This window comes from Mobula birostris, chromosome 1 (assembly GCF_030028105.1).
Source record: "Mobula birostris isolate sMobBir1 chromosome 1, sMobBir1.hap1, whole genome shotgun sequence".
NCBI classification, from domain to species: Eukaryota; Metazoa; Chordata; class Chondrichthyes; order Myliobatiformes; family Myliobatidae; genus Mobula; species Mobula birostris.
This window is the reverse complement of record NC_092370.1, coordinates 86891446-86906628: the sequence shown is the minus strand read 5'-3', so window position 1 is coordinate 86906628 and position 15183 is coordinate 86891446. Positions and strand designations below refer to the sequence as shown.

General features: G+C 42.5%; 1 protein-coding gene across 6 annotated transcripts in view; it reads right to left on the bottom strand.

Annotated features, from left to right (window-relative positions):
* Positions 1–15183, bottom strand: part of LOC140197938 (protein spire homolog 1-like) — a 213682-nt gene that overhangs the window by 16470 nt on the left and 182029 nt on the right. For 4 of the 6 annotated variants that reach the window (XR_011886069.1, XM_072258572.1, XM_072258583.1 and 1 more), the window contains 2 exons: positions 13943–14116; positions 9884–10021 (listed from right to left, as the gene is read on the bottom strand). Coding sequence is in view for 5 of the 6 variants with exons in the window: in XM_072258572.1 (XP_072114673.1) it covers positions 9884–10021; positions 13943–14116 (312 nt within the window). In the remaining variant the exon portion in view is untranslated. The remainder of the gene's footprint in view (positions 1–9883; positions 10022–13942; positions 14117–15183) is intronic. The other 2 variants (XM_072258598.1, XM_072258611.1) reach the window with 1 other exon arrangement.

Here is a 15183-nt window from a genome sequence, read left to right as displayed (position 1 = left end):
CTGTTCTGAATGGGCGCCCTTCAATCCTTAAGACATGCCCTCTCATACTAGACTCCCCCATCATGGGAAACAACTTTGCCACATCCACTCTGTCCATGACTTTCAACATTCGAAATGTTTCTATGAGGTCTCCCCTCATTCTTCTAAACTCCAAGGAATACAGTCCAAGAGCGGACAAACGTTCCTCATATGTTAACCCTCTCATTCCCGGAATCATTCTACTAAATCTTCTCTGTACCCTCTCCAACGTCAGCACATCCTTTCTTAAATAAGGAGACCAAAACTGCCCACAGTACTCCAAGTGAGGTCTCACCAGCGCCTTATAGAGCCTCAACATCACATCCCTGCTCCTATACTCTATTCCGCTAGAAATTAATGCCAATTATGTGTGAAGTTTACCCTATTTGTACACCTCACAAGTTTAAACAAATATTCTTTGCTTCTTTTGATTTGAACTTATTTCGTACATCCTTCACATACATGAGGGGTAAAAATCTTTACGTTGCGTCTCTGTCTAAATATGCAATGTGCAATCATAGTAATTTATAATTTATAATAAATAGAACAGAATGCTATTCAAACAATCATGAGGTGGCTTTTTCTTTCATTCAATTAAATTGTGGCTCAACTCCATTTTCCCACCCTGCCTCTGCAACTTTCAAATGACATAAAAAATCTCTCAACACACTTCGAAATTTTTTTTGGGGGGGGGGAGCTGTTCTGAATTTCTACTGTCCCAAGAGTAGGGAAATACAGCCTAAAGCCAGTGCATAATGTCCTGGCTCTGATGATAAGATGGTGTCCTCTTACTCGCATTTTCTTATTAGAAAGAACACATTCTCCCCACCTTTCCCATCAGCTTTTCTCATCATCTCTGTCATCTCTTATTGATATGTTCTTAGGCCTAACCTATGCAACTAAACCTTGTAAAATAACCTGTGCCGACCAGCTCAGTAACACAATCACTATATCCCAAGCTGGCAATGTTGGTGCACAACATTATTCTGTGTGGTTTGACCACAGTTGTGTTCATGAGGTGTTAAGGAAGGATGTTTAGACCATATACGGCATGAAGATGAGGAAAAGCCACAGCAGAGGATTTGTCGAATGGACTCCCAGAACAAGGGAGCGCATAGAAAGAGTTAAGCCCTCAAGGACAATTCTGGTAAGCCTATGCATCACATTGTTTTGGATGAGCCCTCCCTCACAATTAAACATGAGTACTGCATAAATAATCCACTGTACTAATCCAGCAACTTTAGGATGAGGCTTTCCTTTCCTGGAGATTAGAGATGTCCTCCTCCTGCAAAGAATGGGGTTTTCTTTCCTCCATCGTTGTTGCTGCCCTCACCCACACCTTCCCCAACATCCACGCTCAGCCCACCTTCCCACCACTTTAACAGGGATAGACTTCCTCTTGTTCTCACCTACCATCCCAGGTGCCCTTGCATCTAATACATCATTTTCTGCAACGTCTGCCACCTTCAGTGGGACCACAACGACTGCTTCCTCCGTGATTCCCTAATCTGTTCATCCCTCGCCACTAAGCTCCCTCCTGGCACATAGCCCTGCAAGTGACAGAATTGCGTAACTTCCTCCCTCACCTCCATTCAGTCCCTCCAGGTGAGACAACACTTCACCTGAAAAGCTTTTGGGGTCATCTATTGTATCCGGTGCTTCCAATATGTCTCCTTTACATTGGTGAGAACCAACATAGACTGGGGGACCACTTTGTCGAGCACCTTAGCTCCATCCGCAAAAAGCAGGATTTCTGAGTGGCCAACCATTTCAATTCCAATCCCCATTCCCATTCCATCATATTGGTCCATGGTTCCTCTTCTGCCACGATGAGTGCACTCTCAGGTTGGTATTCCGCCTTGCTAGCCTCCAACCTGATGGCATGAACATCAATTTTCAGAATCAGGTATAATATTACCAGCATATGTCATGAAATTTGTTGTCTTTTTGGCAGCAGTACAATGCAATACATAATAATAGAGAAAGAAAAAGAATTAGAATAAATAAATACATAAAATAGTTGAATTAAATAAGTAGTGCAAAAATAAAAAAATATAGTGAGCAGTGGAGCAGGAAGCTTTCCAACTTCTGGTAATTTTTTTTCCCCTCCACCTTCCCTTGTTTTCATTTCCCCAGTCTGGCCTCTTACCTCTTCTCCTCACCTGCCTATGACCTCCCTCTGATGCCCCTCCTTAACTTTCTCCCATGATCCACTCTGTTCTCCTATCAGATTCCTTCTGCAGCCCTTTAACTTTTCCATTTATCACTTCCCAGCTTCTCACTTCATCCCCCTTTCCAACCCATCTGGCTTCAACAATCAGCTTCTAGTTTGTCCTCCACCCACCTACTTATTCTGGTGCCTTCCCCCTTCCTTTCCAATCCCGATGAAGGGGTCTTGGCCTGAGATGTCAATTATTTATTTACATAGATGCTCTCTGACCTGCTGAGTTCCTCCAGCAATTTTTGTGTGTAACCCTAAGTTAAACCCTGAACCTCAGTACATGGAGTTTTCATGTGGTCATATGAACTTTGCCCCACTTCATCTTCCAAATCTGAAAGATGTGGCAATTTGTTGGTTAATTGAATAGTTTGCTGAAAGGTAGATAGGAAGGTGAAGAAGGCATTTGTCAAGTTAGCCTCCATCAGTCAGGGAGTTGACTACAAGAGACTATGTTGCAGTTGTACAATCTAGTATTATTTTAGAGGGTTGAGATTTGTTAAGAATCAACTACATTGTTGGGTACAGAGTCACATATGCTGGAGATAGCGCAAAGGAGATTCACCTGGATTGGCAGACCTTAGTTAGGGGAAAGATTGGATATGTTGGAACAAAGTATCATAAAGCCAAAAGACTTATGAGCAGAATTAGGCCATTTGATCAGGGACAAGTTATTGATTCCTTCTCAACCCCATTCTTCCACCTTCTTCCCATAATCTTTGACACCCTTACTAATTAAGAACCTATTGATCTCTGCTTTAAATATCCCCAGTGAGTTGGCCTGTAGCAATGAATTCTACCGATTCACCACCCTCTGGCTGAGGAAGTTCCTCCATCTCTGTTCTAAAGGGTTGTCCTTCTATTCTGAGGGGATGTCCCAGACTCTCCCACAATTGGAAACTTCCTCTCCACATCTACTCTATCTAGGCCTTTCAATATTTGGTAAGTTTCAATGAGATCTCCCACTTATTCTTCTAATCTCCTTCAAGCACAGACCCATAGCTATCAAATACTCCTCGTACATTGACCCCTTCATTGCCAGGATCATTCTCATAAACCTCCTCTGGACTCTCTCAAAAGATTTAGATACGGGACCCAACACTGCTCAGAATACTCCAAATGTGGTCCAACCAAAATCTTAGGAAGTAAGCTGAGGGCTGATCTGATAAGGTTGTATAAGATTATAACAGGAATAGCTGAAGCGATCAGTCACACGATAGAGGTGTTAAAAAGAAGGCAGAGGTTTATGGTGAGAGGAAGGGGTTTGTAAAAGTGGTTGATATCAGGAACTCATTGCAAGAGGATATGGTGGAATCAGAAACCCTTATGTTTAAGAAACACTTAGAGATTTGAATAAACAAGGTATAGCAGTTTATTTTGAATTAATGGGATTAGTGTAGAAAGGTAAAAAGGTCTGTCAGGATAGGCCAAAGTGTGTGCAGTACAACTCTATGACATTAGATCAGAAAATGACAGTGGATTACCTTCCCTCAAGGATATTATTAAGCGAAACACGGTTAATGATAATCTATTAGTTTTATAAAAACTATATGGAAGCTTATTTATTTAACTGATTTAGTTGTAATTCGCAGCAGTAGTAGGATTTGAATTCACATTGATAGTCAATTCTCCAGCTTTTGGATACTGGAACAGAAACATGAATTAAGTAGGTGTTTAAGAGTTGCCTGAAACACTCAACTGGTCTGGTCAATAAACAACATGAGATTTTAGAGAACTAAACTATTTTCCATTTCTATTTTTGAGAAATGAGCATATGACACAATGACTCAAAATTCCCATGACAAGCATTTTGTCGGTTGGACTATTAATCCGAAACCACCCGATCACTGAACTGACTTGTAGTCCACATTCCCCACAGAGATTCTCATTTTTAATCTAAGAGAAAATAACTGTAAAGGAGTTTGGAGTCTGGATTGGAAAATAAATGGAGCATTCTGGTATCCATGCCACTCATGTGGGGGGAAGGCCAGTAAGATAACTAATTTCCAAGAATATTAGACAGAAAAGCAGACTTGCCTTTGTATAGCGCCTTTCATCCCAAAGTGTTTTATAATCAAATTATTTTGAAAGGTGATTAGGGTTGCCTGCACACAGTAGATAATTTGGGCACAGCAAGCTTCCACTAAAGCAATGTGATCTTGAGGAGGTAATTTGTTTGCTGAGAGATAACCATAGTGTAGGTCACCAGCGACAAGTCTCCTGCTCTTCTTCAGCAGAAGAGCCTACAGAATACACTACTTGTATGTGCAGACAGGGCCTTGGTTTCTCTCATCATTGAACAGTACAGTACAGCACAGCACGGGAACAGGTCCTTCAGCGTACGGCACATGTGCTGAACATGATGTCAAAATAAACGAAGTATCATCTGCCAGCACAAGATCCACACCCCTCCATTACCTCCACATTCTATCTAAAAGCCTCTCAAACACCTACATCATATCTACTTCCACCATCAGCCCTGACAGCAGGTTCCCGGCACCCAACACTTCCTCTGTAAACAACCCTGCCTTGCACGTTTCCTTTAAGCATTCTGCCCCTCACCGTAAATGCACGGACTCTAGTATTTGAAATTTCAATCCTGGAGTTAAAGATCCAAACTGCCTACTCGATCTACGTCTCTCACAATTCTATAAACTTCAATCGGGTCTCCCCTCAGCCTCCAGTGTTCCAGAGACAACATCCCAAGTTTGTCCAAACTAATGATCCTAATTGTGTCACCACAGAGACCGCAGCACTCCCGCTGTAATGCAAAGATGAACAATATGCTCAAGTATCTGGACAGGGACTTGAACGCACATCTTCCTTACTCAAGGGCAACAGCACATCCCTTTCAACCGTAGATGACAGCCAGCTTTCAAGTCAATTAGCTGCCAACCCCAAAAGCTTTTAAATTCTTGCTTTAAAAGGTTCATTTTTCCTAAATAAATGGAATTAATTTATTTAGCACTTGTCCTGTTTTCTTTTATGACTTAACAATTCAAGTGCTTAAGAAGGAGGCTGAAGTGTGGCATGGTAGACATTGACTTCAGCATGGGTGTACAGATGTCAAGAAATTTCTCATAAAAGAGGGGCCTAAAACTCGATGGCAAAGGTTAAAGGAAAGGGGTAGGAGATTAGAGGGGGCCTGAAGAATAGTTTCATCCAGGGGCTCGTTGCCATCTTAATCACACTGCCCCAGGGGGTGACGGGGGCAGAATATTTGCAGTTTCTCTTCTTTTGCACAAGGTTGTTCATTAGTCTATGTATAGCTTTTCATAAATTCTATTTCTTTTTTCCCCTGTAAATACCTGCAAGCAAATGAATCTCAAGTTTGTATATGGTAACATATATGTACTTTGATAATAAATTAAATAAATTACCATTGGACTTTTAATAAGTATCTAGATGAGAACTTGAATCAGAAGTCAAATTTATTTATATAGCACATTTGAAAACAACCCACGTTGACCAAAGTGCTGTACAGATCAGAGCAGATAGCTAAAATCACAAATACAAGAAACACAGACATAACCAATAAGGCAAACAGCTTATTGGCACAAAAGAAACAACACAAGGGCCTAGGCACAAGCCAAAAACCTGCCACATCAGTAGGATTCAAACGCTAGTGAATAAAAGTATGTTTTGAGCCTGGATTTAAAAGTCGATGGAAGGGGCAGATCTGATAGGGAGGGGAATGCTGTTCCACAGTCTGGGGGCTACAATAGCAAAGGCGTGGTCACTCTTGAGCTTAAGTTTAGATTGTGGGACAGCCAGGAGCTCCAAGTCAGCCGACCTGAGGGACCTGGAAGTAGAATAAGGGGTTAGAAGGTCTGTGATATAAGGGGGAACCAGCCCATTTAGGGCTTTATAAACAAACAGGAGAATCTTAAATCAATTCTAAACCATACTGGCAGCCAGTGGAGAGAGGCCAGGATAGGAGTAATATGGTCCCTCTTCCGGGCACCTGTCAGGAGCCTGGATGCGGCGTTCTGGACCATTTGCCGGGATGACTGACGAATCCCAGTATACAGGGAGTTGGAGTAGTCCAAGCGGGAGGATATAAGGGCGCGGATGACTTTCTCGAGATCTTTGAAAGAAAGAAACTGCTTGATTTTGGCAATAGTACGAAGCTGGAAAAAAATGGCTTTTACTACTGCATTAACTCGCTTGTCAAACTTAAAGGCAAATCAAATATCACACCAAGGGAATCAACATGGGGTTTGGCAAGGGTGGACAAGTTACCAAGACTGTTGGTAATCACTTTGATGGAGTCGGGGGGGGGGCCAAATAGGACAACTTCAGACTTGCCTTCATTCAGCTGTAAGAAGTACACAAGAGACAAAATGCACAAGCACAAGATGTCTAGTATCAGAGGGCATGCATCCAAAGTGAGAGGGTAAGTTCAAAGAAGCAGGCTCCTGAAGCCTGTCATGGCCAGGGGAAGAGAGGGAATAAGCTCCCACTACCTATCAAATGCTCCCAATGGCATGCTTCTTAAGCAGCCTCTGACAACCAAGACCAGCTCCTGGCCTTCACTCTGGTTTCATTCCGAAGCCTGATGGAACCATTTCTACTGACAGGAGAAGGGGCAAAGGCGAGTTATTGGCACCTTATAACCAGTCGCTTCGGACATATGGGGCTCCTCAGCTGTGTTTTGCAGCTCCTCTGGGGAAAAAAATAATTGATCTCTAATTTCCTGCCTTGCGGCTGTACCCACTCATGGAAAAGGCTTTGGCTGCAAACTCCAAGGAAAATTCCGGAGCTGGAGTCCCCACAGCAGTCCTCTGTTGAGCCTCACGCTGAATGGCAGCTTGTGCAACACCACTGGTGCAAAACTGCGCTGGTCTCTGACGTTCCTTTGCACTCATCAGCTGCGTGGGGAGGAAGAGCCATTCCTCTCCATATCGCACTGCGTAGCACGTAGACAGTTAGGATGCAACATCAATGGCTGAACCTGACCAAGGGACGGCCTCAAGTTGTGGCGCAAGTTGTTTTAAATTTTACAGAGAGTGGTGGGTCCCTGGACTGTGCTGCCAAGGCTGGTAGTGGAAGTAAATACTTAGGCAAATGAACGTGTAAAGAATGGAGGGATATTGTCATTTTGTAGGCAGACAGGACTAATTTAGTTAGACGTTTAGTTACTAATTTAATTAGCTTGGCACACTATTATCTGAATGGCCTGTTCCTGTGCTTTGTGTCCTAGACTACAAACTAATGCTGGTAAATGGTTACTTGATAATCAGCATAAACATGATAGCATGAATAGCCTTTCTCTGTTCTGCATTAATGGCTGCCGTGGCTCCTGCGCGGGGTCACACCGGTGTCACGAGGCCAGCTGCTTCTCCCTGAATGGGACGCTCCTGCTTACACTCGCTACCCTTTACCCGCCCGCAAGGAGGATTACATGCAGTAGACGTCTTCCTTACTGAGTCAGATGTCAGCACGTGAGTGGTAGGATGTGAAGAATAGAGGAAGTGAGCTTGAAATGACAAGGCAGTAGGAAAGAACTCAGGAACAACGGAAATACAGAGCAACCCTGACAGCAGTCTGAAAGAGAGATTCAGACTGATGACTGCTTTGTGTTCACTCATTTCGCTCATCACACATATTTGCCTTCAACCATTTGGCTCTTGAACCAAGCCTGATCACTACCGCACTACGACCATTTCGCACTACATGGGACAGTGCCTCATGACGTGCCTCGCAAAAGGCAAGTAGGTTGAGTTGAGGCCACATGCTGATCAGCCACTTATACACGTAGGTATAAGTGGAGAGGTAAAATGTAGAGGACACCTGAACGGGTAATTTTTCACCCAGAGAGTAGCTAGAATTAGGAATTCATCGGCCAAGGTAGTGGTGGAGACAGGTACCTTCCCAATATGTAAGAAGCAACTAGACAAACAGTTGAATCGCCAAGGCATATGAACAAAATGTGGGAATGGGAGAATTAGGTAAGCCTAGTGGTTAGCATGAACTTGGTGGGCAGAAAGGCCTGTGTCTGTGCTGTACAACCTGATGTCTCTACTTTGAAGAGGAGCAGGGGTAATATTCCCAGTGTCCAAGCCATTTTTTTATTACTTCATCAACATGAAAAAGTACTTTATTTTGTCCATTGTATATTGATGTTTAGACCACAAGACCATTAGGTATAGGAACAGAATTAGGCCATTTAGTCCATTGAGCCGGCTCCGCCATTTCATCATGGCTTTTCCATTTTCCCACTCAGCCCCATTCTCCTTTCTTCACCTTGTATCTCTTCATGCCCTGATTAATCAAGAATCTATCAACCTCCGCCTTAAATATACATAAAGATGTGGCCTTCACAGCTGCCTGTGGAAATGAATTCCACAGATTCACCATTCTCTGGCTAAAGAAATTCCTCCTCATCTCCGTTCTAAAAGGATGCCCCTCCAGTTTGAGGCTGTGTCCTCTGGTCAGACTCTCCCACCATAGGAAACATCCTCTCCACATTCACTCTGTCAAAGCCTTCCAACTTTTTGGTGGGAGTTTGCTCTGCACTAAGCAGATGGCAAATTTCACCATGTTTTGAATTTCACTATGTTTCAAATTATAAAAGTACTGTTTGATTATACTTTCTCAGGACACAGAGCCTCTATATTTCCCTCTCTGCAGACTAACTCTGCTATCATTGCAGCATTTATGTCCATTTGTGAAAAAATTGCTCCAGACACATTGTTTGCTTCACTGTGAGGTCTTCCGTTGAACAACTTGGTTACCAGGTTCGGTCCTGGAACCTGATTCACACTGAGCTATTAACAACCTTCCCACCATACACAAGGTCTAAGCCAACAACGTGGTGGAAGAAACTTCACTTACCTGGGTGAGTGCAGATCCAACGGAGAAGTCTGATACCATTTACCCACTCTGGCTGGTATCCCACGTGCCAACCTGACCATTCACTCCCTCCACCACCAGCTGCACAAAGGCTGTAGTGTGCACTGCACTTCCTCACTTCACCACAACTCTCAACCCCACAACCTCTGCCCCAGGAAGGACAAGGGGAAATGGGCACACCACCATCTTCTGAGGTTGCACCACAGCTGACATGAAAATGTACCACGGTTAATTCATTGCCACTAGGTCTACATCCTGGATCTTCCTCCTCTATGGCACCAAGGGAGTACGTCCACCCGAGGACTACAGCAGTTCATGCCAGTTACTCACTATCACCTTCTCAAGAGCAATTAAGGCTGGGCAAATAAATGGCAGCCTTGTCAGTGATGCACAGATAGTTGCAAAGAAAAATATGCCCCAGTAACCTCACAACATCCACAAGTAACAGGACTGTGTGCAGCTGAACCCCAGTGTGTAAATGGTTAGGAAGCCCAGTCGTGTCTCACTAGCTACTTTCATGGAACAGAGGAAAGTACAGCACAGGTGTTCTCTTCGACCTTAAACATGAGCAGTTACTCTCTGCACAGACCATGTCTCACCTGCTGCATCCACATCATTTTCTGGTGTTATTTCAGATTTCCTGCATCTGCAGTTTTAAAAAATTCTTTATCACATGACATCTGACTGCAGGACTCCGACATGCAGTTGGAAAGAGAAGTACAAGAAAGTGTTTTTTTTTAAAAAGTTAATAAAACATGAACTAGTTCATGCTGGTCAGAGTAATTTCCTAACCTTCCCCTTCTTCAAGGCAGTGTAGATATCTTTGTATTGCTGGTACTTCTCGAGTTCCGCTTTCACCAGGACCTGACGAATGTGCATCACTTCCTCCACTGTCAGAGCCAAGCATTCCACCGGGTAACAGAACTCCTCCTGTAACACATCAGTGACTTTCAAAGCCATCCCTTGGCAGTGCAATATTCAACCAATTTTATTCTTAATTTATGATAACTATTGCTGTGGCAAAATCAATATACAGTAAATAAAATCAGGGAAGGTGGATAATAGATACACAGGCACCGCACATTGCCTCAGAGAACACACTCAAACATATGAGTATGCTCATTTTGAATATTAGCACATAGAGACAGATTCATGACCTCACAATCTACCTCATTATGACCTCGTACGCATTGTCTGTGTGTTTGTAACCATAAAACTATTCTCCATTTGGTTATTGTTTGCCTCCTGAACTACCCCAATGCACTGTTGTAATGAAATTACCTGTATAGATGGCACGTACCTTGCTACATGTGACAATAATAAACCAGTAAAGATACATGGAGACGTGCAGCACAGAAACAAGTCCTTTGGTATACTGAGCTCGTAGTGCCATCAAGCACACGTCTACACTAATTCCACAATGATCCCATGTTATTCCCCAACATTCCCAATCAACTTTTCCCAGGTTCCACCACCATCCACACACAAGGGACTATTTACAGTGGACGATTATGCTATCAATCCTAATGACTTTCAGATGTGGGAAACTGAGCACTCAGCGGGAACCGCAGGGACAAGGTGCAGGCTCCACACAGCCAGCACGTGAGGTCACGATTGAACCCAGGTGAATGGATCCCCGAGGCAGCAGCTCTAACAACGGGACCACTCTGCTGCCCTGATGTGCTTTCAAATTGTTGTCAGCGTTTTTCTCACATGTCGTTTAAGCACAGTATCAGGTATCATATAAAAATCAAGATAGCTTGAGTTAAATTATTGGTCACACTGTCACCAACCAAATAAAATGACAAATAGTCTTTGTTGGTAGTTATAAAATATAACCTCAAGTTCCATTCTCAGGTGTAAACTTTACCAGGTTGAAATAGGAAATTCTACATCTTATGGATAAAGAAAATTTTAGATGGAATCTCTTTTGTCTTGGCTACAGCTACATGAATTCAGGACAATATTACAGTGACAATCTTAATATAATTAGAGCCTACTATAGTTTTCTTTCATTTCCAACACAATCAACTAGAACTAATTTATTAGATAAGGATGTCATCTTTCTCAAAGACTAAAACAAAACTTTTGTGTTTTCTGATTTCCCATGAATTATAAGCTATTGACTGTTAGTGCACAGAGTAATACCATAGAGGCTTTCACACCAGTTCTGACTTTTAACAAGATCACAGTTGATCTGTCTGGCAGACAATTTTTGACAATCAAAAGTCCATCAGTTTCAAGCTTTAAAATCACAATGACCCAGCCATTAGTGGTGTTGTGTTCAAGGCTTCTCTGTGGGTATAAGTGCTTGCTATCTACATTCCTGGAAGACCCAACTACAACAGGCTCCTTATTTCACATCATGCAAGCAATGGAAACATTTCCCTGTTCTACCCAGTTTGTTCTAATCCAGTTTTAATAAACGGATATTAATAGACACGAGTACCTGATATTCTACCTGAATAGCCTATAATCCAACAGCATGAATATTGATTACCTAGAGTGCTGTTGATCCATTGCCAGATGGTGAGACGAGTTCGAGGACTTCTTAATTGATTATTGTGGACACAAAGTGCTAAGTTGTCTCCAGTGTCATAAAGTTTCTCCAATTCAGTGTTTAAAGGAACTGGAAGATATTTTTATGCAATTATAATTTTCCTCCCAAGTTTTCTTTTGGAATGTCCTGGAGTTTAACATTCTAGAAACCTCAGGGTGAGGTCAATGTATCATCAGACTTCAGTAGTGAGAATTCTGATTCTCTCTCTTGCTCTCTCCATGGGTGAGAAAGTGAGACAGCATTTACCGAGTGTTGTGTTGTGCCTGTGTAATTAACACAAAGTGCTTGTATCCACCTTCCTTCACATTCAGATTGCTTGCCAAGAACAGAACACATCCTGTGCACTTCTGCCCAAACCTGCGATTCTGGTTTCCATTGTGGGTCTCTCCAATGTGCGAACGTATCAATTCATTACACTGGAATCCAGGGAGCCAATGTGTGGACACGGCACGTTTCCATACAGAAATGCACAGGAGTGAGAGGAAATGATACAAGTTGAGGAATCACTCTTAAATCACATAGATACAAAATTCTTCGGAGTTCAGGCAGATGATTGTTGTTTCATTTTTTTTTTACCCACAATTAGGTGGGTGAGAGATAAGAGTTCAAATTCTGTGTGTTCCTGTAAGCTTTCAAAACGTAATTTACAGTTGAACACCTCAAGTTCCAGCAGAAGTTGCAGCGAGCTAGCATGCAAGCATCAATTGATTAAGGAAGCAAACGGGACACTGACATCATCACTGCAGCTGTACGGGACTTTGCTGAGACCATTTCTGAATTACTGCCAGAGTTTGTCTTCGAATTAAGGAAGGATATACTTGCTTTTTAAATTAATGTACAGAAAGTTCACAAGGCTCACGTTCTTAACTCTCTTAACTCTTGAGGTTATTCCACGAGTGTCACTGCAATAATTGTTTTTGCTCCACTTCAGGTTTCACTACAATCTTTCTACATTCTGTTATTTTGCTCTTGTTGCACTTATTGTTGTATGTGTTATTGCCATGTATACCGTTTATTCTGTGAACAAGGAAATTCACTACACTTTGGTGTATCTGATAGTAAACTAATCTTACCACATCTAGATTAACTTCATGTATCTGAAGGGAAAAGATTCAGATGCTAATGCTTTCTGGAATTTAGAAGAGTGGAAGACAATCTCATGGAAAAGTCCTGCATACTTAGGGAGCTGGACATGAAGTTGCTGAATGTAATAGTCATCCATTTAAAGCCAGGACAAATTACTTCTCTCAACAAGTTGTGAATCTTTTGAATTTTCCACCCCTGAGAACGGTGGAGGGCAAATGATTGAGTGTGTTCAAGGTTAGGAGGTTGAGATTGATAGAACGTTAGTCTTTACTAGAATCAAGGGTGACTGAGAACACCTCCTCCAGCTGAAGATTCTCATGTTCTTAAGCTGACTTGGTTGCATCATGGCCTGGTATGAAAACTGACAGGAACACAAGAGGCTACTGAGGGTAGTAGGATTAGCCAGTTCAATCATGGGTACAGCTCTCTCCACCATGAGGGCATCTGAAAAGGTGATGTCTCAGCAAGGTGACATCCAATCAGTAAGAACTTCCACCAACTGGGCCGTGCCCTCTTCAGGACACGAAGACCCATGCCTCAAGGCCCAACAAAACCTACTTCCCCTCTGTCACTGAGATCTTGAACCAACCTGACAAAGCCTAGAACTACCTTGGACTATACTTCCCTCAAACCTGCACTAAAGTCATTATATTTCCTTTTGTTTATTTTGGCATGAGAATTATGTATAATATATGTTCATTTCAGTTTATGTTATTTATGTTAGTCATGTTTGTAATATACTATGCTGCAAAATGCTAATTTTGATGACATTTATACCTTGTGTATATATGGCTACAACAATAACTTGAATTATGTATTATATTTAAAAGATTAAACCTTTTCTATTAACCTTGTCAAAAATGAAAATGAATTTCAGGATAACAAAATCTGAACAACAGGTATAGAAAAAAATTGAAGTAATAATTCCAATTTTATGTCCATCTAAAACCAAGATGTTAAATATGAACAGGATATGGTTTGTGTCCTGCCCTAGAGCATAGAAAGCAAACCAATTTAAAAATAAAAATTGATTGAAATTGGGCATGATTTCTAAGTAGCAAAGAGAAATAGAACAGCTAATCAGATAGTTAGCCCGCCAACATATAGAGCAAAGATCTTGCAATTTAATTTGCTGTTGTCTGCGAGGAAAGCAAGAAAGATTTAGTTGGTTTGAAAAAGCATTTAAAGAGAGCAAAGTTGCAAACCTTTGGTCTCTTCCACCTGCTGGTAAAGACTCCCTCACACAGTAAATACACCGCCCCAATGATGCCAAACAACACAGCTTCCACAGGGTAAGAGTTAAGCATGGAGGCTGCTTGAATGGTTGGGAAAAACGGTTGGAGATTCCTCCGAGGTAATAAACTGCTTAGCCTGGACACCTGGACAACAGATAAATGGTTACAAGGAAGGTCTGCATGGGCATTCTTGATCAGAGCCACGGTTTCTGGCCTTAGCCACAGCCAGACACTTTCAGTAACAACAGACGACAGACTCGGCAACTTGGGCTAACATTTCCTTCCAAATATAGATGATCCTGTGAGTAGGGGAAAAGGTGGATAGTAGTCAGGGGCTTGAGGTGGATAGTAGTCAGGGGCTTGGATCAGAGAGGAAAAGGCCATCAATTTGTTAAGGGCCTCTGCTGCCATTTGGGTGCCCACTAAGATTGCATTGAGATCCTACAGGGCAGCAAGAGACTCCCCTGTTCATCAACATTTGAGTTAGACAGCCAAGAAACAGGCCCTTCAGCCCAATTCATCCATGATGAACAAGGTGCCTTTCTAAGCTAGTCCAATTTGACTGAGTTCTGCTCATAGGCCTCTGAACATCTCCTTTCCATGAACCTGTCCAAGTGCCTTTTAAATGTAATTGCACCTCTATCACTTTCCCTGGCAACTCTTTCCATTCAGCAAACACTGTTTGTAAGATAAATTTTGCCCTTCAGATCTCTTTTCAATCTTCCTCCTCTCCCCTGAAACTTCCACCGCATCTATACCTCTTTTGATTTTATACTGTACACCTCTAAAAGATCATCCTCCAGCCTTCAGGAGAAACACTCCCAGCATTGCCTCTCCAGTCCCAGCAACTTTCTTGTGAATCTTGAGCAACACCCACGAAATGCTGGAGGAACTCAGGAGGTCTGGCAGCATCTATAGGTGGGAATAAATATCCCACATTTTGGGCTGAGACCCTTCGTCAGGACTGGACAGGAAGGGGAAAGATGCCAGAATAAGACGGTGGGGGAGGGGGAAGTACAGACTAGAAGGTGATAGTTAAAAACAGGAGAGGGGGAATGTTGGTGAGTGGGGGAGCGGGGATGAAGTAAAAATCTGGGAGGGAAGAGGTAAAGGGCTGAAGAAGAAATCTTATAGGAAAGGACAGTGGACTATGGAAGGAAGGGAAGGAGGAGGGGAACCCAATGGAGATGATGGGCAAGAGAGGAGAAAAG